At 46.6% G+C, this 27198-nt stretch overlaps 1 protein-coding gene and 1 long non-coding RNA gene across 3 annotated transcripts in view; one reads left to right on the top strand and one right to left on the bottom strand.

Annotated features, from left to right (window-relative positions):
* LOC142819127 (uncharacterized) overlaps nucleotides 1-27198 on the top strand; it is a 103756-nt gene that overhangs the window by 8655 nt on the left and 67903 nt on the right. The window lies entirely within an intron of this gene.
* CACNG1 (calcium voltage-gated channel auxiliary subunit gamma 1) lies at nucleotides 901-27198 on the bottom strand. The gene is made up of 4 exons (XM_006110580.5): nucleotides 26780-27198; nucleotides 11949-12023; nucleotides 5092-5229; nucleotides 901-2080 (listed from the first exon to the last, which is right to left on the bottom strand). The coding sequence occupies exons 1-4, from the start codon at nucleotides 27018-27020 to the stop codon at nucleotides 1854-1856; spliced, it is 681 nt and encodes a 226-aa protein (XP_006110642.1). The 5' UTR covers nucleotides 27021-27198; the 3' UTR covers nucleotides 901-1853.

The raw sequence follows: 27198 nt of genomic DNA, 5'->3' as shown, positions 1-27198 counted from the left end.
GTGCTCCTCCTCTGAGGCCGACGCCCCCTCCTGCAGTGTGCCCGGCCCTCCAGCATGCTTCCAAGTTTAGGGCGCGGGGCCCTCTGGCTTTAGGCACAGGGCCTGATTTGGGGGAATCGGGCGACTCGGCCTAAAGCCGACCCTGCTTTTTTTTTTTCCATTGGAAAACGGGGGAAATTTTTTTTTAAAAAAACGGTAGAAGCCCAGCCCCTGCTCTGCCTCCACATCACCTCTTCCCACACCTGCTCTGCCCTCTCCCTCCCTTTGCATCCCTTCTCTCAAGCCCTCTCCCCAGAGGGAAGTGGCCTCAGGGCCTGGCACACAAGGTAGCAGAAGTTGGACCTCTCTGCGCTCACCGTGGCAGCAGGAGTCGCATGGAAGCACAGAGATGCAGTAGCCTCTGCTCTTCTCCACCAGAAGCTTCTCCAGACCTGTGGCAACGCCGATGGTGGCAGCGGTGGGCCTCAGGGGGTGGGGGTGGTAAATCACCCAGGTATGGCAAGCAGGGTCAAGGGACATGGAGGGGGTGCACTGAGACACCGTGCCAGATCGGGGGTGTCTGCTAGACCACTAGGAGGATTTGAGGACTGGCTCTGGCCCTAAAGTAAATTGAGTTTGAGACCCCCTACATGAGAGGGCTCTTGCTTTACAATACTTTTGCAAAACAGAAGCATCACGTGGCTGTTCCAACAAACGTTCTATGTCCAGATCAGGACGTTACAGAGAGGCAGACACTTGTATAGTTCATCTCCAAAAGCAACTCTCCTGAAACCAGAAATCGAACCTCATTGGAGGATTCCATCTCTTTATTAAAAGAAAGCGTTGTCCCTACAGGTCGGTACTTGCGTGGCTTTGCCATTCGCATTCCAATACAACCAGGAGTCATAGGACTTTTAAGTGCTTGGATCAGCAGAACAAAATAATTTGTAGAGCTTTGTGGGGCCGGGGGAGGGCGACATTTGTAATGTCGACTTTTGTCCCTAAACCTCTTGCAGCACTTCCTATGGAAGGAGCTCCAAATTATGTACAGATAGCAACCCCACATCCTGGCAGTGAGATAGAGAAGCAAAATTCTCAGTGTACTGATGGGGAAACTGACTCACAAAGAAGCCAAAAGTTCCATAGTGAGTCTGTGGCCAAGTCAGTCATTCAACCTAGTTCTCCCAATTCCAGTCTGGTGCTCTAACCACTAGAACATGCACCTTTTCATTATACTATCTATAGGTTGAACCTCTGTAGTCCAGCACTCTCTGGTCCAGAAACATCCATGGTCTGGCATGATTTTAGTTATCTAGATGCCCATTTTCCATGGGTGTGGCCATGTTTCCCGCAGTCCCATAAAGTTTGTTTACAGCCACCAGACTTGGCTGTCAGTGCTCTGTGCTGCTACTTAGCTCTAATTTACCCCTAAATGTCCTCTCTCAGCCCAGTAAACAGTGGAAATGTAGGTAATGCTGCTAGGCAGTAACGACCTTCCGTGGTCCAGAAAATTCTCTAGTTCAGAGCCTGACAGGTCCCAAGGGTGCCAGACTAGAGAGGTTCAACCTGTAGTGTTCTCTTGCTTCCTCTCAACTGCCCTTGCAGAATGTGTTCCCAAATCACAAATGACCTCTCCCAGCATTCAGTGGACTGAGGGTTCACGTTGAGTCACCCAAACTGCTGGTCCTCACACTTTAAAAAAAACTACCCACCAATAATTAGTACAGAACTTCCCTTTGGTTCAATAACCCAGTTTTAACTAAGGACACTTTTTGTCTTCATATCCCACCATCCTGATATGTTACAGAAAAGGTTTCGATTCTTTTATCGCACTTTCCGCGATTGCATCAGTAAGTGCGCCTCGATGAAGGCATTTAGTGCTCTGGTTCTGCATCCATACAACTCTCCCACGGATTCTGTGGGAAGCGAGGCAAGGAGATTAGTAGGAGGGCGATCCCACAGATGAAGAGCAGGACAAAAGAGGCGCAGGCGCAGGCAAAAGACCAGGAATAATAATATTCAATCCAGATAGTCTCCTTGCTGTCGATCATTCTTTTCACAGACTGCCTCATGACTTCCACAGAGATGATCATGCAGAGGCCTGGAGAAATAAGAACAAGAGAACATAAGAACGGCCATACTAGGTCAGACCAAGGTCCATCTTGCCCAATATCCTGTCTGTCAGCAGTGGCCAATACCAGTTGCCCCACAGGGAAGGAACACAACAGGTAATCATCAAGTGATCCCTCTCCTGTCATCCACTTCCAGACAAACAGAGGCTAGGACACCATTCCTACCCATCCTGGCTAATAGCCATTGGTGGATCTAATCTCCATGAATCTATCTAGCTCTTTTTTGAACCCTGTTAAAGTCCTAGTCTCCACCACATCCTCTGGCAAGGAGTTCCACAGGTTGACTGTGTGCTGAGTGAAGAAAAACTTCCCTTGGTTTGTTTTGAACCTGCTGCCCATCAATTTCATTTGGTGACCCCTAGTTCTTATATTGTGGGAATAAGTAAATAACGTTTCCTTATTTGCTTTTTCCACAACAGTCATGATTTTAGAGACCTCTATCATACCCCCCCTTAGTCTCCTCTTTTCTAAGATGAAAAGTCCAAGCCTTTTTAATCTCTCTTCGTACAATGGGACCCGTTCCAAACCCCCTAATCATATTTGTTGCCCTCTTCTGAACCTTTTCCAATGCCAATATGTCTTTTTTGACATATGTATGCAGTATTCAGGACGTGGGCGTACCATGGTTTTATAGAGAGTCAATAAAATATTCTCTGTCTTATTCTCTATCCCCCCTTGCCTTCTTGAGTAAAACAGTGCCCCCCTCCCACACACACACACTGAACAGAGCAGGAATGCTGTGATAGGAGTTTGGCCTGGTAAGTAGCTTCAGCCTATTTGTATAATAAAAAATGTGAGGTTTTACCAAGCCACTCCCTGCTAATATGGTTGCACTGAGATAAAGGGACCAATCCCAGACTGATAAGAGCTTAGCTCTGCATAGTTTGGCATGGAAATGATCCATTTCCAGGGAAAAGAAAATGCCTTACCAAGAACAGGGCAACCTCAGTGACACCTCTTCCTACGTCAATTTTGCGCTGGGGATGTGATGCTCTGGCGGTCAGAGTCACCTAGAGAGGTTTGTGACCCTAGAATCTCCCACATGTTCCTTCCAGTCAGGGCCTAATGGGGAATATTTTAGAAATGCCCAATTTTCCTAAAAAGCTATGAGCAGTCCTGTGGCACCTCAGCAACAAATGCATTGTTAGTCTCTAAGGGTACGTCTAGACTACAGGCTTGAGTCGACAGAAGCTTTGTCAACAGATACTGTCGACAAAGCCTCCATCAACAAAGAGCGTCTAGATTACAGCCAGTTCTGTTGACAAAGCAAGCCGATTTTTTGACAGAGAGTCTAGACGTTCTCTTTTGAAAAAGCACAGTGTGGATGCAATAGTGCCTTTTGTCGACAGAACTCTGTTGACAAAAGGCGTTATTCCTCGTAGAATGAGGGTTACCACCGTTGACAAAACTGCTGTGTTCTGTCGACAGAACTCGGTGGTAGTGTAGATGCAGGTATAGTTTTGTCGACAAACGTCCACTTTTGTCGATAAAACCCTGTAGTCTAGACACACTCTACCACAGGACCACCAGAGTGGTCTACACTCTAGACCACAGGACTGTTCGTTGTTTTTAAAGTTGCAGACAGAGACAGGGTGTACCAACCCTGCACTGGACCTGCAAGGGTTAACCAGAGTTACCTAGCTGAGAGAGCCCCACCCCACAGGCCTGCTGGGCATGCTCCATCTGGAGGCTATCTATAAAGGCTGGTGGAGCGGCTCAATCTGGGCTGGCTGCTGCTGGGGAAGGAGGCGCTGTTGGAGCTCCAGAGGAAGAGCTGTGGATGGACCAAACTGCAGAGGCCAGTCAATGAGGAACGGCCAGAGAAACTCCCAGTCCAGAGGAAAGCAGTGAAGAAGGCTGTAACGGGAAGTCTGGTAGGAAGTAGCCCAGGGCAGGGGGTTATGCCCCCAAAAGCTTGGCATGTTTTGGGTGGATTCCCTGCTGAGCTATGGTGGATAGGGTTGCCATATGGTTTCTAAAAAAATACCGAACAAAAAAAAAAAGAAAGGACCCCGAGAGTTCTTAAGGAAAAAGGACCCCAAAAGTTGTTAAGCAAAAAAAAAAAAAAACACAAAAAAACAGCATGGCCCCTTTAAGAAACGCTTTTGAGGCTTTTTGACCCTAGCAGGTGGCCCTCTTGCCTCCCTGCACCAGGCCAGACAGCTCCCCTGCGGAACCCAATAAGCACCTGGGATTTTCGCCTTCTGGATGGGAAAAAAAAAAAAAATCAGAAAATACCAGACATTTTAGGTGTCCGGTATTTTCTGAATTTATTACCAGACAGGAGGTAAAAATACCAGATTCTCTGGTTTAATACCGGACACCTGGCAACCCTAATGGTGGATCACTACATCACTGACAGGGCCCTGGGCTAGGACCTGATGGAGAGGGTGGGGCTGAGTCCCCATTCCCATTAACCCCAAAGGGGATGCTACAACTGTTGCCATTGACGCCTGCTGCTAGGCCATGCTGCCTTGCGCAAAGGCATTGATATTTACCCTGAGACTCTGGTTGCTAGGCCTCACTGTCCTGAGGGAAGGGGGTGTGATTATTGACTGTGGTCACTAAGCCTGATTGCCTCATAGAGATGAGGTATGGTTATTGGCCCTGAGCCACTGGAACAGATACACACACAGGAGTATCCTTTTAGAGGCCTTAGAGGCCTAATGCCCTGGCCCTGAGGCTGATGTGCGTATCCACCCTAGGACACAGACTAACATGGCTACCTCTCTGAGTCCATTTTTCCTGGTAATTCTACAGAGTTCAAACCTTTCAGATACACTCCCACAGGATGGCCTCCCAGACTGCAACGTGGGTACCTGTCTCCTATTCATCAGGCACATTTTCAGAGCTCAGTAAAATGAGGTTCATTGATGGAATTTTCCATCTTCATGCGGCAAGGAGATGAAGGGAGCCTTCATGGCGCCTCTCTATCGATCTCAGGGCACGCATCTCTTTTAAGTCTTACCAAACGGCCTACCTGCAAAGGTGTAGAACATCGAGGCCGGCTTCAGGAGATAATCCATCTTTTTCCTAAAGGATAAGAGGATGCAGATGGTTCCAATGATTGCAAAGCCAACACTGAAGATGGCAATGGCAGCTGCTGAAATGCTGTACTCTGCCGAGGCAAAACAGAGGGAGATAAATGAGTACGAATTCCCTGCCTTCACTCCCTAGCCGCCGTGTCTCTGCCATGGGACCCGTTCAGCAAAAGTACGAGGCCATTTAAAGTAGAATCAGGTGCTTTCCTTGCCGCAGAGAGAGAACCAGGTCCTTATAGCACAGAAAAAACATGGTGAGCAACTCTGGGGCTGTGTCATGCCCCTGTTGAATTCAGTGGGAGCAGAAGCAAGACCGAAAAGGGTAGGGACAGAGACTCTTTCGAACCTCACCGGGGAGAAAAGAGCAAATGACACACACAATAACATGATATAATAAACTCTGGGCTTCTCTTGACCAGCCTGTACTCTCATTGTCTGCCATAGGCCCATTGGGACTACACCACTTTTGCAGGATCTGGGCTCTTCATGATTCCCACCCAGCGCTATTGTAACTGCTACCAGGTGGATTTGAACCTGGGATCTCTGGAGTTGTCTATAGGAGCCTCTACCAGCTGAGTTAAAAGCCAGCTGGCTCCCAGCCCATGCTGTAGAGGCCTCTTGATCTTAACTGTTGTTATGGTCTAGGTACCACTTGCACTGCTCAGTAACCACACGAGGGGTACGTCTAGACTACAGAGTTTTGCCGACAGAAGTTTTGTCGATAGTTACTGTCGACAAAGCTTCTGTCAACAAAGAGCACTAGACTATATCCAGTTCTGTCGACAAAGCAAGCCACTTTGTCAACATGACAGTGTAGACGCAAAGGACAGCGTAGATGCAATAACGCCTTCTGTTGACAGAACTTTGTCGACAAAAGACGTTACTCCTCATAGAATGAGGATTACAGCTGTCAACAAAACTGCTGAGTTCTGTTGACGTTATGTTTACAGAACTCAGCAGCAGTGTAGACGCAGGTATAGTTTTGTTGACAAAAGTCCACTTTTGGGCTGTGTCTAGACTACATGCCTCTGTCGGCAGAGGCATGTAGATTAGACACATAGGCAAAGGCAAATGAAGCCGCGATTTAAATGATCGCGGCTTCATTTACATTTACATGGCTGCCGCGCTGAGCCGACAAACAGCTGATCAGCTGTTTGTCGGCTCGCGTGCTAGTCTGCACGCTCCCCTGCCGACATCAAAGCCCTTTGTCGGCAGCCCCGTTATTCCTCGTGGAATGAGGTTTACCGGGGCTGCCGACAAAGGGCTTTGATGTCGACGGGGCTTTGATGTTGAAAGGGCTTTGATCAGCTGTTTGTCGGCTCAGCGCGGCAGCCATATAAATGTAAATGAAGCCGGGATCATTTAAATCGCGGCTTCATTTGCCTTTGCCAAAAAAACAAATCTACATGCCTCTGCCGACAGAGGCATGTAGTTTAGACGTACCCTTGTTGACAAAACCCTGTAGTCTAGACATACCCTACGGGTATGTCTAGACTACATTCTTCTGTCGCCGGACAGATGTAAATTAGACATACCGAAATTGCTAATGAAGTGGGGATTTAAATCTCCCGCGCTTCATTAGCATAAAAATGGCTACCGCTTTTTGTCGCCACGGAGCTTTGGTGACGAAAAGCGGCAGTCTAGCCGTGGTTGTATCACTCACTAAAGTCTCTGGCAACAGCTCCTGTATACCTCATTTTACGGCCAGATTTAAATCCCTGCTTCATTAGCAATTTCAGTATGTCTAATTTACATCCCTCTGGCGACAAAGGGATGTAGTCTAGACATACCCTAAGAGTGTGGGTTACACCATGGCGAAAGAGCTGAGAATAAGAGTATGTTGCTGTTATTATTGTTTGATTATTTATTTGCATTGCAAAATCACTTCCTAAGCCCAGTCCTGGACACGCCCCACTGCTGTACAAATACATATCGCCACATCGCCACTCGCCGCACCAGAGATTGATTTTCTGGCATTTGATTTAGAAGGTCTAGTTAAGACCAGCTAAATAAATTCTGAGGGCAGCTCTGGTCAGTGCCAGTACTCCTCGCAGTCATGAGGAGTAAGGGAAGCCAACGGGAGTGTTTGCTTTTGTCAGCCTCCCTCTGTGAAGACGGTGCCAAGCTCAGCTTATGGTAAGCCAACTCCAGCTACATATTTTATGTGACTGGAGTTGTGTGCCATAACCAGTGTAAACCTGGCCTTGCCTTACAAAGGAGCACAGCAGACATTATGGTTTGTTTCAAGAATTGCCGTCACTTCCCAAAACCATCCTTTGCAGATGTCCAAACAGAGTTGTCGTGGAGGTAGAATCTGGAGGAGAAAAGCCCAGAAATGGCTTATTACAGGGTAATACACTGTGTGACAGGCTAGGTTAAAGGGCTTGATAGAAGGGGAGAAAGGCAGTTCTATAAAAAACCCAGCAACGGCCCTCGTTAATTAGGAACAGCTGAGGCAGGGCAGCTATAGCTCAATTGAGGGGCAGGTGAGCTGACTTCAGGCTGCCACAGGACTTCTTTAAAATGCTTCTCAGTGGGGGTGGCAGAAGGGGGGAGGGGCGACTGCAGAAGAAATTTGGAGAGTTGAGGTGGAGAGGAACTAACAATTGATAAGGAGACTCAGAGAAGCTGAGCAGAACAACATCAGCACTGCTGATGGGGAGGTGCAGGGGGAGGTGACGGGCTGCGACAGGGAGTGTTTGGAGGCTCCCTTCCCCGCCCACCCTGGGGGTTACAGTGGATGAGAAGCTAGATATGAGTCAACAGTGTGCCCTTGTAGCCAAGAAGGCTAATGGCATATTAGGATGCATTAAGAGGAGCATTGCCAGCAGATCCAGAGATGTCATTATTCCCCTTTATTCGGCTTTGGTGAGGCCACATCTGGAGTACTGTGTCCAGTTCTGGGCCCCCCACTACAAAAAGGATGCGGACGCATTGGAGAGGGTCCAGCGGAGGGCAACCAAAATGATTAGGGGTCTGGAGCATATGACCTACGAGGAGAGGCTGAGGGACTTGGGTCTGTTTAGTCTGCAGAAGCGAAGAGTGAGGGGGGACTTGATAGCAGCCTTCAACTTCCTGAAGGGAGGTTCCAAAGAGGATGGAGAGAGGCTGTTCTCAGTAGTGACAGATGGCAGAACAAGGAGCAATGGTCTCAAGTTGTGGTGGGAGAGGTCCAGATTGGATATTAGGAAAAACTATTTCACTAGGAGGGTGGTGAAGCACTGGAATGGGTTACCTAGGGAAGTAGTGGAGTCTCCATCCCTAGAGGTGTTTAAGTCTCGGCTTGACAAAGCCCTGGCCGGGTTGATTTAGATGGGATTGGTCCTGCCTAGAGTGGAGGGCTGGACTTGACGACCTTCTGAGGTCTCTTCCAGTTCTGATTCTATGATAAGGGGATGGTTGGATGAAATAACATGATCTTGGTAACTAATTGACCATTCATTTCCAGTTGGAAATAGGTCAATGGAGGGATGATAGGAGTTGCTATAGGGAACTTTCTGGGTGTCTGGGTGTCTGGCTGGTGAGTCTTGCCCACATGCTCAGGGTTTAGCTGATCGCCATATTTGGGGTCAGGAAGGAATTTTCCTCCAGGGTAGATTGGCAGAGGCCCTGGAGGTTTTTCGCCTTCCTCTGTAGCATTGGGCACAGATCACAGCTGAAGGACTCTCTGCATGTTGGGGCCTTCAAAGTATTGGAAGGCTTCCACATCTGAGACATAGGTGAGAGGATTATTCTAAGAGGGGTGGGTGAGATTCTGTGGCCTGCACTGTGCAGGGGGTCAGACTAGATGATCATAATGGTCCCTTCTGACCTTAAAGTCTATGAGTCTATGAGTCACCCCTAGGTGTCCAGAAACTTCAGCCGGTGGCTGAGGAGGACTGTTTACTCAGCCCCAACACCCCGTTGTTTTGCCAAGGGGTGGAAAGGCCAAACGCCAAGAAAAGGCAAGTGGGACTTGTACCGTGGCGCCTACTAGTGGGTGGAACAGGAGTCTGGGACCCAGGAGTGGAACCGACCCTGCCACAATTGTCATGACCAACGTTTTAGTTTATTAGCTTTCCTCCCACACAGGTTTTATCGGAGAGCGTGGAGACTGGGTCTTAAATCTTTACAAGTGTTTCACTCCATTACTCTATCTAGCTTTTTTCTGAGAAAAAGTCAATAGGAAACAGCGCTGTTTGTATTATGTATTTGTATTAGGGTAGCACTTCTAGGGCTCAACTGGTACCAGGGTCACGCAATGATAGGCAATGCACAAACACGTGCACACAGACAGTTTTCTGCCCCAGAGGCGGAGGGGAAACAGAGGTGCGTGTGTGTGCGTGTGCATGAAGTGACTTGCCCAGGATCACACAGCCACATCCTCCTCTCTTCCTGCACAACAAAGTCTCCCAGCTCTGTAGAACTCTAGTGTCTCAAGAGTAAGGGACTAAACCTGCCACCAGTGGTGCTGGAATAGAGTTTGGAATTGGGGTGCTGCACCCCCTCCCCATTCTCCCACACATTACTGCTCCGTGGAGCTGGCAGGTGGGGCTCCACATATGTGCAGGACCCCAGGGCTGAGTGTAGGGTTGCCAGGTGTCTGGTTTTGAACTGTCCAGCATTTGAGCTTTCTGTTCAGGAAACAAATTGAGAAAATATCAATGTCCAGTATTTTCTAACTAAGATGCAATGTAGATTGTGATGTAATGTCAAGTGTGTCCAGTATTTTTGTTGAAACCATCTGGCAACCCTAGGTGTCTGGTTTTCACCTGGACTGTCCATTATTTGGGTCCCCGGTCCAGTAAAAAACCCAGAAAATACCAGACATGTGAAATGTCCAGTATTTCCTGTTTCCCTTGGACGGAAGCCCGGTGGGGACAACTTTCCCTTGCTTCATCTGGCGGGGGTGGGGGAGTGAGGAATACAGGGACATTAAAAGGTGCAGGACCCTTTTATTTATTTATTTATTTATTTATGCTTAATAACTTTGGTCTCTCCCCCCCTCTTCTTTTTTTCTCAGCAGAATTTTTTCCCCAGTGTTTTTTTTTTTTTTTTTTTTGCGGGGAGTGGGTGTTCGGTATTTTTTGTTAAACCATCTGGCAACCCTAGCTGAGCGGGTCACAGGGCTGGTGGCTCAGTAGGGTGTGGGGCTGACAGCAGAGCCCCTGGACAGCTATAGGCCCAGTAGCCAGGATACTGGGTGGCAGAAGCACAGGGCTGGGATGCTCAAAACCTGTGGGATGCCCCCACCTTTATTTCCCATGCCTATGCCCATCCCAAAGTTGTTCCATCCAGCCAAGGTAAGCTATGTGTAAGATGATTCACCAAGCCAAAACACAGTTCAATATCTGAATGGGGGAAGGGAGATTTCCCTGTGAATAATTAAGCTTTTCATTTACATATTGCATTAGTTTTCAGATGCGTTTAATATTTAACATCTGTAGCCGGGCATGAAACAGCACAACTTGGTGCTATTTTCTACCCAGGATCTTTTTTTAAAAAATCGTCTTCTAAGCAACATCGTAAAGACTCTTTCTGCCTTGTACTAATTGGCTTCCACAGAAATGCAGCTATTTTTGTACAGGCCAAAGCATATTGCTCTTTGTTCCCATTACTTTTTCATACTCGTTATTCTCTTGGCATTTTCTTAAGTTTTTTTTTTCCTGCGTGTTATCTGCTATGTGTTGAACTGCCTGAAAAAGTTAGTTGCAATTTAGTAACCTTTTTGTGATGGTTTAGGCTTTTTCCGTCTCTTCAAAGAAAAGATGTTCCTCAGAACTTTCTTCTGAAGTGACTAATAATGTAATGGAGACATTCTGCAGATCAGATGGATGGATATAACAGTATATAAATGGCTAACAAAGCAGGTAGCTCAGATATTTGTTCTTTATTCCACTCAGAGTATCATTTAAAATTCACAGTCTTCCCTGGGTCTGAAGGAAATTGCTTTTTTAGACAAAAATATGCAGGGTTTTCCATCATTGTTACTTACAGTGGAAGCAAAGCAGGTGGTGTAATATATGGAATACAATAATCATCTAATTTACTTCACATTAAATTGTTGTATGGCAAAATGCAAGGAGATGAGTTCCTAGTAAGAGAAGCAAATTCTTCAAGCTAATGCTAAAAATAAGGTTTTAGGAAGGACTGATTAAAAAGGGTGCAAATTGTCTGTGAGAGGCAGATAGTTTTTTGCATACAAGCAGAACAAACATGGGTCGGATTTCAAAGTGGGTATCTTTGCTGGAAATCTGTGTCCTGGATCTCTCCTTTCTTTGAGTGCCTTTCATAGAACATGACATCTCTCCCTCGCTGGAATCAAAACTCTGCTTGGGGTTGGAGCTATGTGTATTTATTTATTCCGATGTTGTTCCTACCCTTTCTTGTCGCTGTTGTTGAGAGGTAGGAGGAGGTGTTGGTGTTGTGAGCGCCACACTTATGGTGGAAAGTTTTGGGGAGGGGAGTTCCAAACTGGCCCTTAGATGTGTAATGCCTGTTTTGTGTGCCTATAGAACAGTTTGAGCAGAAACCAAGCATGGGATGTGGACAACCTAAGAAAGGGCTGCTCTTTGAAAATGTCTCTTCCTAGGAATCTGGTGTATGGGCTGGCCCAAAGCATCAATTAATGGGATACGAAACCCATCTCAGTGCCAACTCTTTGTTCTAACTCCCTGTATGATCGATAGGTGTTTCCCCATTGACTTCAAATGGCAGCAGGATGGGGCCCTAAATCGGATGAAACCCTTTACATCAGCTCCCATGTACACCCAGTCCATGTAATGCTAGTAAAGAGTTTGTCCAAACAAATTCCTACCTTTTTGGGTGGTTCTTTCAAATATCTCTGTGCTCTGTCCTGGAGAGAAGTGTTTGAAGTACGAGCAGTTACGATCTGAACAAGAACAAAGGAGAATGTTAGTCGATAAATATAACTGAATTTAAGAAACCACAAAGAAAAATTAGGGAAATGAAAATTTTTGCATTAATGGAACGGAAAAATTCAAATGGTTTTGGGTAGAGATTAATGGGACTTAATCCCGAATTTGCTGCAGACATGTCCAGTATGCAGTTTATCTAAGAACAAACCAAACAATGAATGTGATTGACACCCCATTCCAGCAAATTACTTAAACACACGCTTCATGAGGTTTCAATGGACCTTGAGATTATGCCGCGGAAGCCTAGTCATTAGAGAATAGGTCTCATCCAGGCCACAAAAAATCCTTCCAAAAAGATAAATTCATTGTCTGGAAATTGCTGGTGGTTTCAAAATCATGTGATCTCTCCACATGTAGCTACAGGATGAATCTCTCTAGTCCAGCAGTCTCAGGTTCAGCAACATTTGTGGTCTGTCATGATTTCAGTTAGGTGGCTGTCGGCTTATCATGGGTGTGGCCACATTTCCCGTGGTCCCATAAAGTTTGTTTACAGCCACCAGTCCTGGTTCTCAGTGTTCTGTGCTGTTATTTAGCTCTGATTTATCCCGCATATCTTCTAAGAGCCCAGTAAACAGTGGAAGTGCTGGTAATGCTGCTAGACAATATTGACCTCCCGTGCTTTGGCAAATTCTCTGGTTCAGCACTGGTGAGGTCCTGAGGGTGCCAGACTAGAGAGGTTCAACCTGTAATATAAAATAATAGAACATTAGTCAATATGCAAGTCACTGTCACAGGGCCGGCCCACAACATTTTGGTACCTGCAGCAGGGAGCTCAAATGACGCCCCCATGCCACCTCACTGCACCAGCAGCAGACAATTTTCTACACTCTGGGTCCTAGTGGTGCCCCCACACAGTCTGGCACCTGAGGTGGCCGCCTCAGTTTGCCAGCCCTGCCCTGTCAGGTTCTCAGCTCCATCCAATGTCATTCGTAGCCTCGGAACGTTCTGCGGCAGGCTGTACATGGGATGCATTGGCAAGGGCTTGTGACAAGAATCAAGATAAGGAAATAGAACTGGGCTTTCCTGAAAGCCGGTAGCCAAGAGCGCGAAGACGTGCTAAGCTTTAGCTAGTCTGTAATCGGACCAGTGTACATTATATTTACTATGCATGGCAAGCCTTAGCTATCCTGTTGCCAACGCGGCCTCTGAGGTACTTGAGAAAGCGCATGCTTTTGAGTCCACTAGGAATGAATTCTTCTCTCACACAGAGATGAACGTCAAGTGGCTTCCCAGGGGTTGTGCAAGTGGAGAGGAGAGAGTGTTTTATGTTTGAGGAGGGGAATGGTTGCTGCATGAAAGGCAGCCATCTTCGTAAGCAGAGATAAAGCAATCACGAGGCGGTCATTGGGCACAACCTCAGACACCGTTCCCAAAGAAACACAGACTCTACTTTCTGCTTTAAGAAGGAATTACAGAAAATTCTTTTTTTCATTCACAGTCAGTGAAGATTCCTGCCTCCCCGTGGCTCCATGCGGGGGCATTTCTTCAGACTGGCTCCCCCAGGACTGGCTTAACATCTTCCCCTCCTCTCCTCTCTGCCATTGCCAACCCACACTGCCAACTCACCCCACTCCAGAATGGCATCCCTTCTTCTTTCCTTGCCTAATGCGCTCTCTGTCAAGCTGCAGAACTGCAGCTCCCTGTATTCTGCTAAAAGACAGAATGCATCACCCAGTTCATGTCTTTATTCAAGCCTTTCAAGCCTTTATTCAAGCCTTCATGTCTTTATTCATGTCTTTATCCAGGGTAACAGTGTCAAACTTGTAGATGAATTCCAGTTCTGCAGTTTCTCTCTATAATTGTGACACTTTAGAGACTAAGAAAAATATATAGAGAGACTCATGAGTTTTCATGGGTAAGGTGCCACAGGACTACTCATTGTTTTTAAAGTTACACATTAACATGGCTACCCCTCTCGGTCTCTGTAATTGGTTAGTGAAATTTCTTTGTAGAAGAATGGCTACTTTTAAAGATATTAACTGGTTGATGCATTACAAAGCCAATTTCTCCTGCTTTTAACGTCCACATTCTCACTTTAAAAGCTACGAATGGGACACATCCAGTTCACTTAGCTTCATTAATATGGGTCTTACAATTGACAGGTACTTCTTCTGCTGTTATATATTTCTAGGTTTCTGTTATTTCCACTCTAGCACATCTGATGAAGTGGGTTTTACCTATGAAATCTCATGATTCAGTATATTTTTGTTAGAACCAAGATGCACCAGGACCACTCATTTTTAAAGTTACAGACTAACATGGTTACCTCTCTGAGATATTTTGCTGCGTGACATTTGTGAGCAAATGTCAGGGGCTTGGGAGGGAAAGCATCTCCCGGTGCATGCAAAAAATAATGTGCTCAGCTTCCGGAGTGCAAGCAAGGAGAAGGGTCTGTTGGGTTGGTGCCCGGTGACGTGAAGCTTTGCCAGCTGTACCATTTGGAGGGAGTTTATTAGCACGTAGCATTTATTTATAACTTACTCAACTGAGGCCTCGACAAGTACATATAGCTGAAAGCACCTCCCCTTGCCAAGAATTTGGATGGAAGTTGTGTAATCCTGCTGACAATCAACTGAAACAGTAAATTGTCTGATTGTGCTCTGCTAATGGCGAGCCACATAATTTGAAGACTCTGGTCAACTCTATCTCAATAGACTACATTAAAAATCACACATTTACAGCACCATGGGGTTATATTTGCTGTAGTAACACTAGGGAGAACTGCCAAGACTGCAGTGAACTTAGCTGCCCCAAATCACAAATGGTCATAATTTTAGAATAAATAAGGGATGGTGGAGGACGTTGGAAAGCAAAGACTAGAAAGTCCGGGAGTTGTGAAGCTGCTCATCTCACTGCAAATTTAACTGGAAATTTCAACCATGGTTTGTCAGCTGTTGCTGAACCAATGCAAACCCCTAGTGCTGATGCACAGAGTCATTATACGCCATTATGGCAATGTGACTTCAGGGTAAATATCTCTGGCAGGGGCGGATGAGAGTTTTGTGGGGCACAGGGCAGCACAATTTCGTGGGGCCCCCTTTGGAGAAAAAATAGAAAAAAGGTGTCAAATGCGCAAATTGAAGGTTATTTTCATATTAAATGTGAATTGGGTAAATTTGATAGAAACTTAATTTAGTTGGATAATTTTTAAGTTAAAATATAATTAAGTCATTCTTAAACAAAATTCTGCATTAATAATTAAAAATTTTCATTTGTATTTAAGTCTTCTCCCCCTCCTGCCTCACTCTCTCTTTCTCTTCTCCTCCTGCCTCACTCTTTCTCTTCTCCTCCTGCTTCACTCTCTCTTTTTCTCCTCCCCCTCCTGCCTTACTCTCTCTGGGTATGTCTACACTACAGCACTAATTCGAACTAAGCTAATTCGAATTAGCGCAGCTAGACTTAAAAACTAGTTCGAATTAGCGTTTTGCTAATTCGAACTAGCATGTCCACACAGAGTGGACCCTGAACAGAGGTTAAGGATGGCCGGAAGCAGTGCCGGCAGGGCATCAGATGAGGACTTAGAGCGTGGAGCTGCTGTCTCAGGCTAGCCAAGGGCAGTGCTTAAAGGGACCCGACCCCCCACCCCGGATAGACAGTTCTCAGGGTTCCCCACTTGCAAAGCAGTCCTGGCTTGGAGTGCCCTGAGTGCCCACACTCGGCACATCACAGCACTCGGCCATCACCCCGGCTGCACTTGCCACAGGCTGCCATCCGGGGGGAGGAGGCAATCGGGGGGCTGCAGGAGAGCTTCCACCCCCCAGAAGCCCACAGAGCCAGCCCAGTCCTCCCCATCGGGGGCGCGTACCCCATTCCTCCCTCACCTCCTTCCACTTACCCTTCCCTAGCCCCCCTTCTTGATGTACAAAATAAAGAAAATGTGTGTTCAAAAATAGAATCTTTCTTTATTGAACAAAACTGGGGGAGACTGGGAAAAAGAGGTGGGAGAGGGGAAGAGAGAGGGGAGGGCAACTAAAATGATCAGAGGTTTGGAACAGGTCCCATATGAAGAGAGGCTAAAGAGACTGGGACTTTTCATCTTAAAGAAGAGGAGACGGAGTGGGGATATGATAGAGGTCTATAAAAGCAAGAGTGGTGTGGAGAGGGTGCATAAAGAAAAGTTCTCCATTAGTTCCCATAATAGAAGGACTAGAGGACACCAAAGGAAAGGAATGGGTAGCAGGCTTCAAACTAGTAACAGAAAGTTCTTCTTCACAAAGCAAATAGTCAACCTGTGGAACTCCTTGCTGCAGGAGGCTGTGAAGGCTAGAACTAGAACAGAGTTTAAAGAGAAGTTAGATCAAGTCATGGAGGTTGGGTCCATGGAGTGGTATTAGCCAGTGGATAGAAATGGTGTCCCTGCCCAAAGTTTGTGGAAGGCTGGAGATGGATGGCACGAGACAAATGGCTTGGTCACTGTCTTTGGTCCATCCCCTCCAGGGTACCTAGGGTTGGCTGCTGTCGGCAGACAGGCTACTGGACTAGATGGACCTTTGGTCTGACCCAGTACGGCCATTCTAAGCTCAGGGCTCAGGGTCGGGGGTCTCAGTGGATCACCCTGATTTTCATGCAAACCTGCTCCTGGGTGGCCAGGCTGGCAGCTCTCCTTCCCTAGACAGCCACTTTCCTGTGCCTAGTGTGGAGTTCGTGGACGAGGTCCACAATGTCTACACTAGACCAGGTGGGTGCCCTCCTCTTGCGGTCCTGGCCAGGCTCCCGAGAGCCGCCAGCCTGGTCCCGGGAAGAGGGGGTGGGCTGGGGGGCATCGGGTGGCTGGCTCATGGCGTGCCAGGTGCAGGGTCTGCTGGCTGGGTGCTGGCAGGCTTGCACCTGGCACGGGCACCGTAGTCAGCCCGTGCCCCTTTAAGGGCTCCGGGGCCGGGAGGGGGGCAGACGAGTTTTCCTGGTGTTGGCCCAAGTGGCCACCAGGGAAAGCTGGGGAGGGCTAGCCTCCCACTAGTTCGAATTAAGGGGCTACACACCCCTTAATTCGAACTAGTAAGTTTGAACTAGGCTTAGTCCTCGTGCAATGAGGTTTACCTAGTTCGAACTAAGCGCTCCGCTAGTTCGAATTAAGTTCGAACTAGCGGAGCGCTAGTGTAGCGCCTATAAAAGTTAATTTGAACTAACGTCCGTTAGTTCGAATTAACTTTGTAGTGTAGACATACCCTCTTTCTCTTCTCCTCCCTCTCCTGCCTCACTCTCTCTCTTTCTCTTTCTCTTCTCCTCCTGCCTCACTCTCTCTTTCTTCTCCTCCTGCCTCTCTCTCTCTTTCTCTTCTCCTTAGTCCTCCGTTTGGGCCCCGCGTGGCGTCCCGGCTGAGCGGCGTAGAATTCAGCTGAGCGCCACGGCGGGGGGCAAAGGGGAGCGGGGTGGTGATATACATGGCCAGGGTGTGGGACCTGGAGCCTCGGTCAAGCCCTTTGCATCCCACCTCCTGGCAGTGTACATCACCGCCCCGCCCCCCTTCGCCTCCTGCCATGGCGCTCGGCTGAGTTCTGCGCCGCATGGGAGCAAGTGGCTCAAGCGGCCGTTTGGGCCTCGCACGGCAGCTTGGCGCGGGGCCTATTGCAGCGCAGCGTCTGGGGCAGCCGCCCTATATCCACTGCTGGTCTCTGGTGCAGTTTGTGCCTTTAGCTGTCTACACCAGGGTTTTGTTTTGGAGCCACCACATCAGTGGCTGGGCATGAATGGCTGCAAATAGAGCAAATACCAGCTCCGGGGGCCTGACGTGTTCTGGTGTATTTACCCACGCCTCCTCAGCTATAGGCAAGTGCAGCTCCCATTGGCCGCAGTATCCTAGTCCACAGTGTTTTCCACAGCTCCCATTGGCCAGGAAAGGCAATCCACAGCCAACAGGAGCTGCAATCGCCCAGACCTGCAGAGGTGCAGGTAAATATAGAGGTGGTGGTCCACCATGAGCTAACTCTGGTGAACTGCTGCCATTCTATTGCCCAACTCTGAACTAGAGCAACCTCTCCCCCAGTGTAGACAAGCCTTTGTATGTACAGTGCTGTGTGTATTTAAAGAGCTAATTTTCATGGTAATAAGATGCCACAGTATTGCATGTTATCAATCCAGTTCTTTTCATGTCTTCTATTGTGCAAGTGGCGTATTCTGGAGTTGCTGTTACAAGGACGCTATTTATTTTCTTTCCAATAGCAGATCAGACAATTACAGAGCAGCATGCATAACCCACTAACGAGCACAGGCTCATTAGCTGAGGTTTCCTGAGAGGCAGTTATTTTATTATTTTTATATATATAAGCTCATATTTATTCTGTCCCTCAGCTTCTGCTCATTTACTTGCCTTTTATCACCGAAAAAGATTCAAGCAAACATGCCTGGGCTCCGCAATGTTAGGGACTGTGTTTGTGTTGAAGCTGCGGCATACAGAGGCTAAATCTGAAGCGATGAACACAGGAGAAGAAAGTGTCTCCAAGCAATCAGGCCTGCGGTTGCTACTCTGGGGCAGCTGCGTCTCTTTGACAGTGCTCGCGTGGCAGGTTGAGAATATATATCAATGCGGCTCCGTGCTGGGGAGATGGAGGCTGTTCGAGGGATCCTTTGATCCCTGCGACAGAGGACAGGGAAAGCCAAGCCAGAATGGAGATGCTTTGTCTTTATGACATTGGTTTTGCTTTTAACAAGTCTTCTGAAAAGTGAGGCGCTGGCAGAAGAGAAACCTGCTTTGTGCGGATCTGTGCAAAGCCAGGGTCCAAAAATCAGCCATCCGTGAGCCAATCAGAGCAAGGGCAGCAGGAAATTGGCTGGATGATGCTGCGGCACTGGTTTTGGAGCAGTTTGCTCAGGTAACATGAAACTGAGATGGATCATCGGGGAGATACTCTTCACACATGAGATGTGTCTCTCCCACCCCAGCACTGGCACATGGACGTATTCTCTCAGGATATGGTCTGCAGTGGAGCTGGAAGTGCACGTTCCAGCTCATGCAGACTTACCCACTAGGGATGTTAGATATCGAGTAATTGAATAAGCGTGTAACAGCATCAAATATTAGCAGTTACACAATCATTTGATAGTCCCTGGGAGCGGGGCCAGCAGCCAGTGCGCTCCCAGCCCCACTCCCGGGGAGCCCCCTGCCACCCTGCACTGCTGCCTCTCTATCAGAGGCAGCAGCTCAAGGTGACAGGCAGGAACCGGTCTGTTTCGGGAGTCGGTTTAAAAACTGGCTCCTGCCTGCCGCCCCACGCTGCTGCCTCTGATACATGGCAGCCCCTAGGGCCCTGCTGCCTCTGATAGAGATAGCAGCGTGGGGGGCAAGGGTGCTGTTTTGGGGGAACAATGGGGGCAGCAGCCATGCGTACCGGGATGTGGCTTGCTTTTCCTCCTGTTCCCCGATAAGGGAGCAAGAAGAAATTACTTGGGTTCCGTGAATTACTCCTCTGCCCCCTGAACAGAAGCCATGTTATTTCCCCTTGCTCCCTTATTGTCAAGGGAATGGGAAGAGAAGCAAGCTGCGTCCCGGTATGCATGGCTGCCGCCCCTCTGCTCTCCTGAAATGGCGCCCTTGACAGGGGATGGAACAGTGGCTCTGTGGAGCTGGCACACATGGAGAGTTGGCTTCAAAGCCAGCTCCCCACACGTATTGGCTCTCGCCTGCCCTCCCTCCCCGTGCTGCTGCTTCTCTATCAGAGGCAGCAGCACAAGGATGTGGGGAGGAGTGAGGGGCAGGCAGCTATGCGGGATCTGGTGCTCACCTCCTCCCCCTTGCTGCCTCTGATACAGAGGTAGTAAAGGGGGGAGTGCATGTTGTTGATAAGATTAACCGATAAGCCCAGGCTTATCACTTAATCGTGTAGTTGACTACACATTGACATCCCTAATACCCACAATAGTACTGACAAAGTTAGTGCATTAAAAATAGTGGTGTAACTGCAGTTGCTCGGGGGGTAGGTGGTGTTGCTGTCTCAAGTACCCTATGGGTTTCAGAGGGAATAGTAGTGGGGGTAGCCAGCCTGCCTTGCTTGCACATCACTGGGGCTATCCTGCAATGTTTAGTGTTTAGGTTTGATCAGAAGTACTGCAGGTATGTCTCCTAGCCATCAGCTCCACTGTCCCATTGAATACAAGTATCAAACCTTCAGCACAGGTAAACATTTTATGAGTGTTGGGTTAATCAATATGCCTCACAGAGTCATGTCTCCCTGGCATTAGAGGAGAGGTCTTTTCATTAACCTTGCTCAAATTAAAACTAGAGTATTACGCAGCAATTAACTCTCCAATCATACTAAAAATGCTTCTGCACATCAATGAAACAGCTTTGGCTAGTCCCAGGAATCTCTTCATCAACCCCAACCTGTTATTCAACAGAGCTGAACCTCTTCCATCCTTTTGAGTTCCCATCACGAATTAACAAGCCCCTCGTTTGTGTCACACTGTATTTACATAATGGAGATTTAAAATGGATTTTTCAATAGATGAAAGCTTTGCCAAATTCTGGGTTTTTCTCCACCTCTAATTACAGTATCTCGGTCATGAATTTCCCCTGTTGAGCACTTAAAAAAATGCAATGGGCTATGAATAGATGCTTTTTAAGGCAGAAGTTCTCAAATGTAGCAGGGGTGGGAAACTTAAGGCCTGGCGGACAGATGTGGTCCCCGGCTTGCCTGGAACCGGCCCCTGAGGCGCAGAGCTCCCCCCAGCAATGGGGAGCCCAAGGTGGCACTCCAGCCCTTCCCCACCAGTCCCACTGGGGAACTGGAACACACAAAATCTACTAGCCTGGGGCCCCCCTAAGCTCTGGTGTGCAAAGGGAAGGCAGGAAATGTCTGTCTCCTTCTCACTCGGGGACCACACCAGTGAGGTTTGGTTTTTCTTTTTTGTTTCTCACTTGTGTGTGATCCCCGACTCATTTTTCTGTGGGTCAGTAGCCCCCGACCCCCAAAAGGTTTCTCACTCCTTATTCAGAGCACGGTCTACAACATAACACTGTCTCTTGTGGACACCTCCTTTTCTATTCATGGTCCCCCAACCCAGCTCCGTTCCATTCATGATAACTGGACTTAACTCTCCTTCCATTCATGATTTTCCTGGCCCTCCTTGGCACCATTCATGATCACTTGGACCACCTCCACTGTCGTTCACGATCACTGGGTTAAACTTCCTTCCTGCTCATGGTTGCATGGACCAACTCAGCTCCCATTCATGATCACCCAGCCTACCTCCACTACTGTCCATGAGTGCACCACCTCCCTCCTTTCCACAATAACATCCCGTAGCAATCACAGCAGTTGCCTACATGGAAAAGTAATGTTAAGGGGCTATTAATGTATTCTTGGCTTCCTCTATGTAATTTACGACCTGGAAACTAGAAACAGGAGGCAGCTGCATGTTTCCAGACAGCTTTTCATAGACCAGCATGTGCCCACCTGTGCTTTTAGGGACATTTCTCCAGGTCCCCAACAAGTTTTCTCACTGTATTCCTGCTAGTGAGAGAAGGAGAATCACTCATTTATTTCTGAACAAGGCAAGAAAATGGCCATGTAGAGGTATGAAAATCACCTTTGAACTTTGGTCCCTTATCTGTACTTGCTTAAAAAAAATGTTTACCGTATAGTGCTGAAGAGGTTGCTCATCTAGTATCATGGGACATAAGAACGGCCAGACTGGGTCAGACCAAAGCTCCATCTAGCCCAGTGTCCTGCCTTCTGACAGTGGCCAATGCCAGGTGCCCCCAGAAAGAATGATCAGAACAGGGAATCATCCAGTGATCCATCCCCTGTCACCCATTCCCAGCTTCGGACTAACCTCTCCTCTCATGCCGGGGAGACATGACTGGCATATTGATTAACCCAACACTCATAGAATGTTTACCTGTACTTAAGGTCTGATACTAGTATTCAGTGGGGCAGTAGAGCTGAGGGCTAGGAGACATACCTGCAGTACTTCTGATCAAACCTAAACACTAAACATTGCAGGATAGCCCCAGTGACATGCAGGCAAGGCAGGCTGGCTACCCCCACTATTATTCCTTCTGAGACCCATAGGTACTTGAGACAGTGAGACCACCTTACCCTCATGCAACTGCAGTTACGTCACTATTTTTAGTGCACTAACTTTGTCAGTGCTATTGTGGGTATTAGGGGTGTCAATGTCTTGCCCATCCTGGCTAATAGCCATGAATGTATCTAGCTCTTTTTGAACCCTGTTAAAGTCCTGCCTTTTGCAACGTCCTCTGGCAAGGAGTTCCACAGGTTGACTGTGCACTGCATGAAGAAATACCTTCTTTGGTTTGTCTTAAATTTGCTATCTTTTAATTTCATTTGGTGACCACTAGGTCTTGTGTCATGGTAGCCGTGCTTGTGTTCATACTAAGATTGGCTCCCAACAGCCCCCTGGCTTTGTGTACCCTGCAAATGTACTATCATGATCCTATAAAGTAAACTGAGCAGGACCTGGTGAGCCCTGGCATATTCCGGATGATGCTTCTGTCTAATCTCAGCAGAACCAGCTGAACTAGTAGGGGCAAATAATGAAGCCAACAGTGGGAAAGAATAAGTTGCATCACCCACGGCTCAGGTGGCCCACCACATACAGAGGTTCTTACCATTAATGCCTCTCTTCCCTGCAGCCACCGTGATGCATTCCTCCCAAATTCTGGCCATTCTTGGCTAGCTACCAATAAAACCATGCACCTGTGCACCCAGATATCACCAGCTGCTCTGAGCGTGATCCCTCAGCACTCTAAATCAACGTCTGGAATGCCAAAGCACCCTGGAAATGCAGGTTTGATACTCTGAGCAACCCTTTGTCCTTCTGAAGTAGATACATTAAACGCCATGAGATACAGCCTTTCACATGGGTCCTTCACAACACAGACAGACCAAAACCCTGGCTCACACACTTCCCGATCCCAGGATATGAATTCTGTGGCTTGAGCCCAACCCTACAGCCCTCTGAAAGAAGTAAAAAATAATCATTCTTTGCATACGTGTAGCATCTTCTAGGTGGGGCGGGGCCTTTTGTCCCTCTTTTACAGATAAAGGACTAAGGCACAAAAGGGAGCTTAAGGGTGTGTCTTAGACCAGTGTTTCTTAAACGTTTTAAAATCCATGGAACACCAAATAATCTTTTTTTTTTAATGCGGAACACCGGGAGAAAGTTGTTAAGAGAAAAAAAAAAGTGGTCACGGCCCCTTTAATTGCTGTGCATGTTGTCCCAACTGAGCTTCCGTCTCTGCCATAGGGAAGGAAAAAAATGTTGAGAGAGGCCATGGTACGTACACCTCCAGTTGTCTCACGGCACACCGGTCTGCTGCGGCACACAGTTTAATAAACACTGGTCTACACTACATTCCTCTTTTGAAAGAGGAAGGCAAATGAAGGAAATCAAAAATGCAAAAGAAGGGCAGATTTACAAATCTCACACTTCATTTGCATAATTGTGTCTGATCGCTTTTTCAAAAAAGGCTTTTTTTGGAAAAACAACCAGTCTAGACATGGTTCTTTCAAAAAAAAAAAAAAAAAAAAAAAAACCAACCATTTTTCAGAAGAACACTGTAAACCTCATTTTTTCAGGAATAAGGGTTCTTTCGAAAAAGGGGTTGGTTATTTTTGAAAAAAACGTGTCTAGACTGCTTTTTTTTCCCCCAAAAAAAGCCTTTTTTGAAAAAGCGATCAGACACAATTATGCAAATGAACCGTGAGACTTGTAAATCTGCGCTTCATTTGCATTTTCGATTTCCTTCATTTACATTCCTCTTTCGAAAGAGGAATATAGTCTAAATGCACCCTAAGTGACTCTCACAATGAAAATGGAATTTCCTACCAGACCTAGGATTCCTGCAGACACAATTTCATAGATTCCTCCATTATGATAATCTAATCTGTTTCCTGCATAAATAGGTCATAGAATTTGACCAAATGAGTCCTAATCAAGTCGTAAATTTCTAAAGGAGCACATGACACTGTTGAGAAAGATAGCCAATCTGGATTTAAAGTCTCCATGTGGTCAAGAACCCTCTACATCCTTTGTAAGATGTCCCAATGGCTAATTATCCACACAAAAATTCGTCATAGCCTGATTTTGTCTAGCCTCGGTTTGAACAACTAAACCTTATTTCCTGAAGCAGGTTTCTGAGCCTTTCTAATTTGTCAACAACCTTTAAACATGTGGTTAAACTGTAAATCTCTCTGCCTTAAACCATAAGACCACAAGTTCTAAGGCCAGTTGTAGGCTAATGGGGAAGGTCGAATTAAGATATGCAACTCCAGCTTAGTTAATTACGCAGCTGTAGTCAACATACCTTAATTTGAGTTTCTGTGCAGTCTTCACAGTGGAAGGTTGATGGAGAAACACTCCCATCAGCTTCCCTAACATCTCACAAAGAGCAGCAGTACCAGCACCTTCCGAGTTTGATTTAACAGGTCTTTATTAGACCCACTAAATCACAATCCGGAAGATCGATCGTGGCAACATTGATCTTCCGTGTAGTGAAGACATGGCCAGAATCGTATCCTATATTTAGTACAGCACTAAGATTAATAAGTAATAAACAACAGAAGCAATACTAGTTATTCCACCCGAGTAGTACTAGGTAGGTAACTATTAACCCAGTAGTAAATAATGATACTTTTTCAAATCCTGGTGACTACGTATGATTTTCAGAAAAACAGGTTTACTGACACACCGGTCACCTACTCCAACTTTGTTTCCCTCCTCTTTCTTGTGTAGTCCAAGTCTGACAACTTCAGCTGGCATTTCTCCTCAGCCATATGGAATCATCACAACTAGGAGTGCCATTTCTGGAGCTGCGTAGTCTAGCAGCTAGAGTAGAATACTGAAAGCCAAGACATCTGAGTTCTTTTCCAAGTGCTATCATAGATGCTTTGCATGGCTGGCCTCTGGCCAACCTTGGACCCTTCTTGTGCTTCAGTTTCCCTAATGTAAAAATGAGGATGATAGCACGTACCTAACAGTAGAGTGTGTTGTAAAGGACTCTGTTAGAACTTCAGATGACATGCATGAAAGAATTCAGTATTATTGCATATAATGATTTTGAAGCTGAATTCCATTGAATCCCAGGAGTATCTGCCAAGCCCTTTAAAAGTATGCCCACCTCTCCCGTAATGAAAGGTCATCTCTGTTTCAGTCAAAGCTGTTCTGCAGAGAGGCCTTCAGCTCCATAATTACCTATTTGTTTACTCGGCACTTTAAGAAGCCAATACAGAGGGCATGGGTAGCTCAGCTGGGAGATGTCCATGCAAGCATATGCTGGTGTCTGTCAAAACTATCTAACACTTTTCTGCTGGATAGATGATGAAGCTGTTTTACTGAACCAGCAGGATATTTACGAGTTATAAATTTATTCAATAAAGCGCGGTATTTATGTGTTTCTCCCAATCTGTCTCCCCTTAAACATAAAGCTTCCTACATGTGCACAGAAAATGATATTGATAAGGTCATTAGCTATATTAAAATGTATTTATTATATCAACCAGAAATGGGACTAAGGCAAACCTCCAGATTATAACACCCCCAAACATGGGGGAATGCCAGATTGGAACTCGGATCTGAATGCTATGGATCAGCCTCTTCTGTCTGATAATAAATAGTTTAGTCAGGTTGAGGATTATCACTATATGATTTCATAGTCATCTTACAAATATATTAAAATCTAATTGTACCTTCAACCCGGGGTGCTAATCAGAAGGAAATCCTGTTATTTAGGGGGATTTCTGTCTAGGAAATAATCCAACTTGGTATTAGCCTCTTGAAATTGGAAAAGTCAGGAAAAGAGTATTAGCACAGGTTGCATGAATGCAGCAGACTTTGCAATCCGCAAAAATGTAACATAACTACTTGCAAATCATGCTAATGTAATACCTTTCCAGGAAACTAGCGAGGGGCGCCAGGCTACCATGCTTCCCGTTGATTTTAATGGGACTATTTTCAGGATCTCTGACTACTCCGTATGAAGAAAAAGGTCTGAATAGACTTCTTTCTTCACAAACACAGAGCACCTTTGCTTTCTGCCACTCTGTGAAATTTAAGGAGGCCCTAATAAGCCAGTGATAGATTATTTCTCACTTAATTACAGCATTTTTTGGCATTTGGAGAACTATGCCATTGCATGCAGTTCCACACTGCCCTAAGTAATACTGAAGAGTATTAAATAACTTTGAAATAACTTTCAAAAACAAGAGGTTCTGGCATATTGCTCTGAACTACAAACATTTTATAATGAACCAGATATCATTCCCACCCCGTAATCCCCACACAGGCAAAACTCCCTGTGGACTCAATGGAAGTTTGGCCTTTATAAGGCCTAGCATAGCTTTTGCAAGGTTGTTGATATCAGCAAAAACATCAGTGGGAAAATATCCTTCTTTCTGATTTCTCTCTGTGCCTTTTGCCTTCTCCTATCTGGCCCCCTTTATGCCAGCTGCTTTCTGTGCTGTATGGAAACAGCTGAAGAGCAGTGTGCTAAATATGCTCACAGATCTATACTGTGGAAGTGCATCATGCATTTAAGATAAGGCCTCAACGAAATGTGACAATGAGGTGTATTTTCAGGCTAATATGAAAACTAAATTGACGTGTTGAATCTTGTAAGATCAAGTGCAGTGGGAGCAAGAATCACATTTTTTCCAGCATGTTTTTTCTCTTCCTAAAAGACGTCACTAAGAATAGCCTGACATTTTCTCCCATGCATTTTTGGGGTGGATGCGGAATGAATGCAAGCACCTACCTCCTGTCAGAGTTATCTTCCCACAGCTCCTCTCCTTGGTAACTTGTTCTTGGATGTAAAACTGCTTTGTGCAGAGCCGCCATAGCCCGAAGTGAGCAGCCTCACAGGTGGAATTGTAATGCTCCACTTTATGGCTTAGCACTGCCCAGTGATCAGTCACCACAGCTGCAAACATTAAAGAGACGCCAACCAAAATAACAGAGAAAGTCACCCGAATTTTCAGTGCTTTGCCTTCGTCCATGGCTAGGGTGCACCGGAGCGCATAGGGCAGACTCTTTCGGTGATTACTGCCCTGTCGAGTTTTGTTTGTCTACTTGAAGGAGAGCTGCAAGTTATTCAAGTGGTCTTCCAAAGTCTTGGCGTGTCTAAGCATTTCCAAATAGATTCCAAATGTCATCCGTGTGTTGCAAAAGTAGAGC

This window comes from Pelodiscus sinensis, chromosome 20 (assembly GCF_052426305.1).
Source record: "Pelodiscus sinensis isolate ZL-2025 chromosome 20, ASM5242630v1, whole genome shotgun sequence".
Taxonomy (NCBI): domain Eukaryota; kingdom Metazoa; phylum Chordata; order Testudines; family Trionychidae; genus Pelodiscus; species Pelodiscus sinensis.
The sequence above is the reverse complement of the archived record's forward strand: the minus strand, read 5'-3'. Positions and strand labels throughout refer to the sequence as shown.

Excerpts from the sequence above, each read along its gene's own strand:
- CACNG1 (XM_006110580.5), bottom strand. The coding sequence starts at position 27,020 with ATGGACGAAGGCAAAGCACTGAAAATTCGGGTGACTTTCTCTGTTATT. Across the intron at positions 5,230-11,948 it reads TGAAAGAACCACCCAAAAAG|AGTACAGCATTTCAGCAGCT; the intron begins GTAGGAATTTGT and ends TTGCCTCGGCAG. Across the intron at positions 2,081-5,091 it reads GATGTTCTACACCTTTGCAG|GCCTCTGCATGATCATCTCT; the intron begins GTAGGCCGTTTG and ends TTATTTCTCCAG.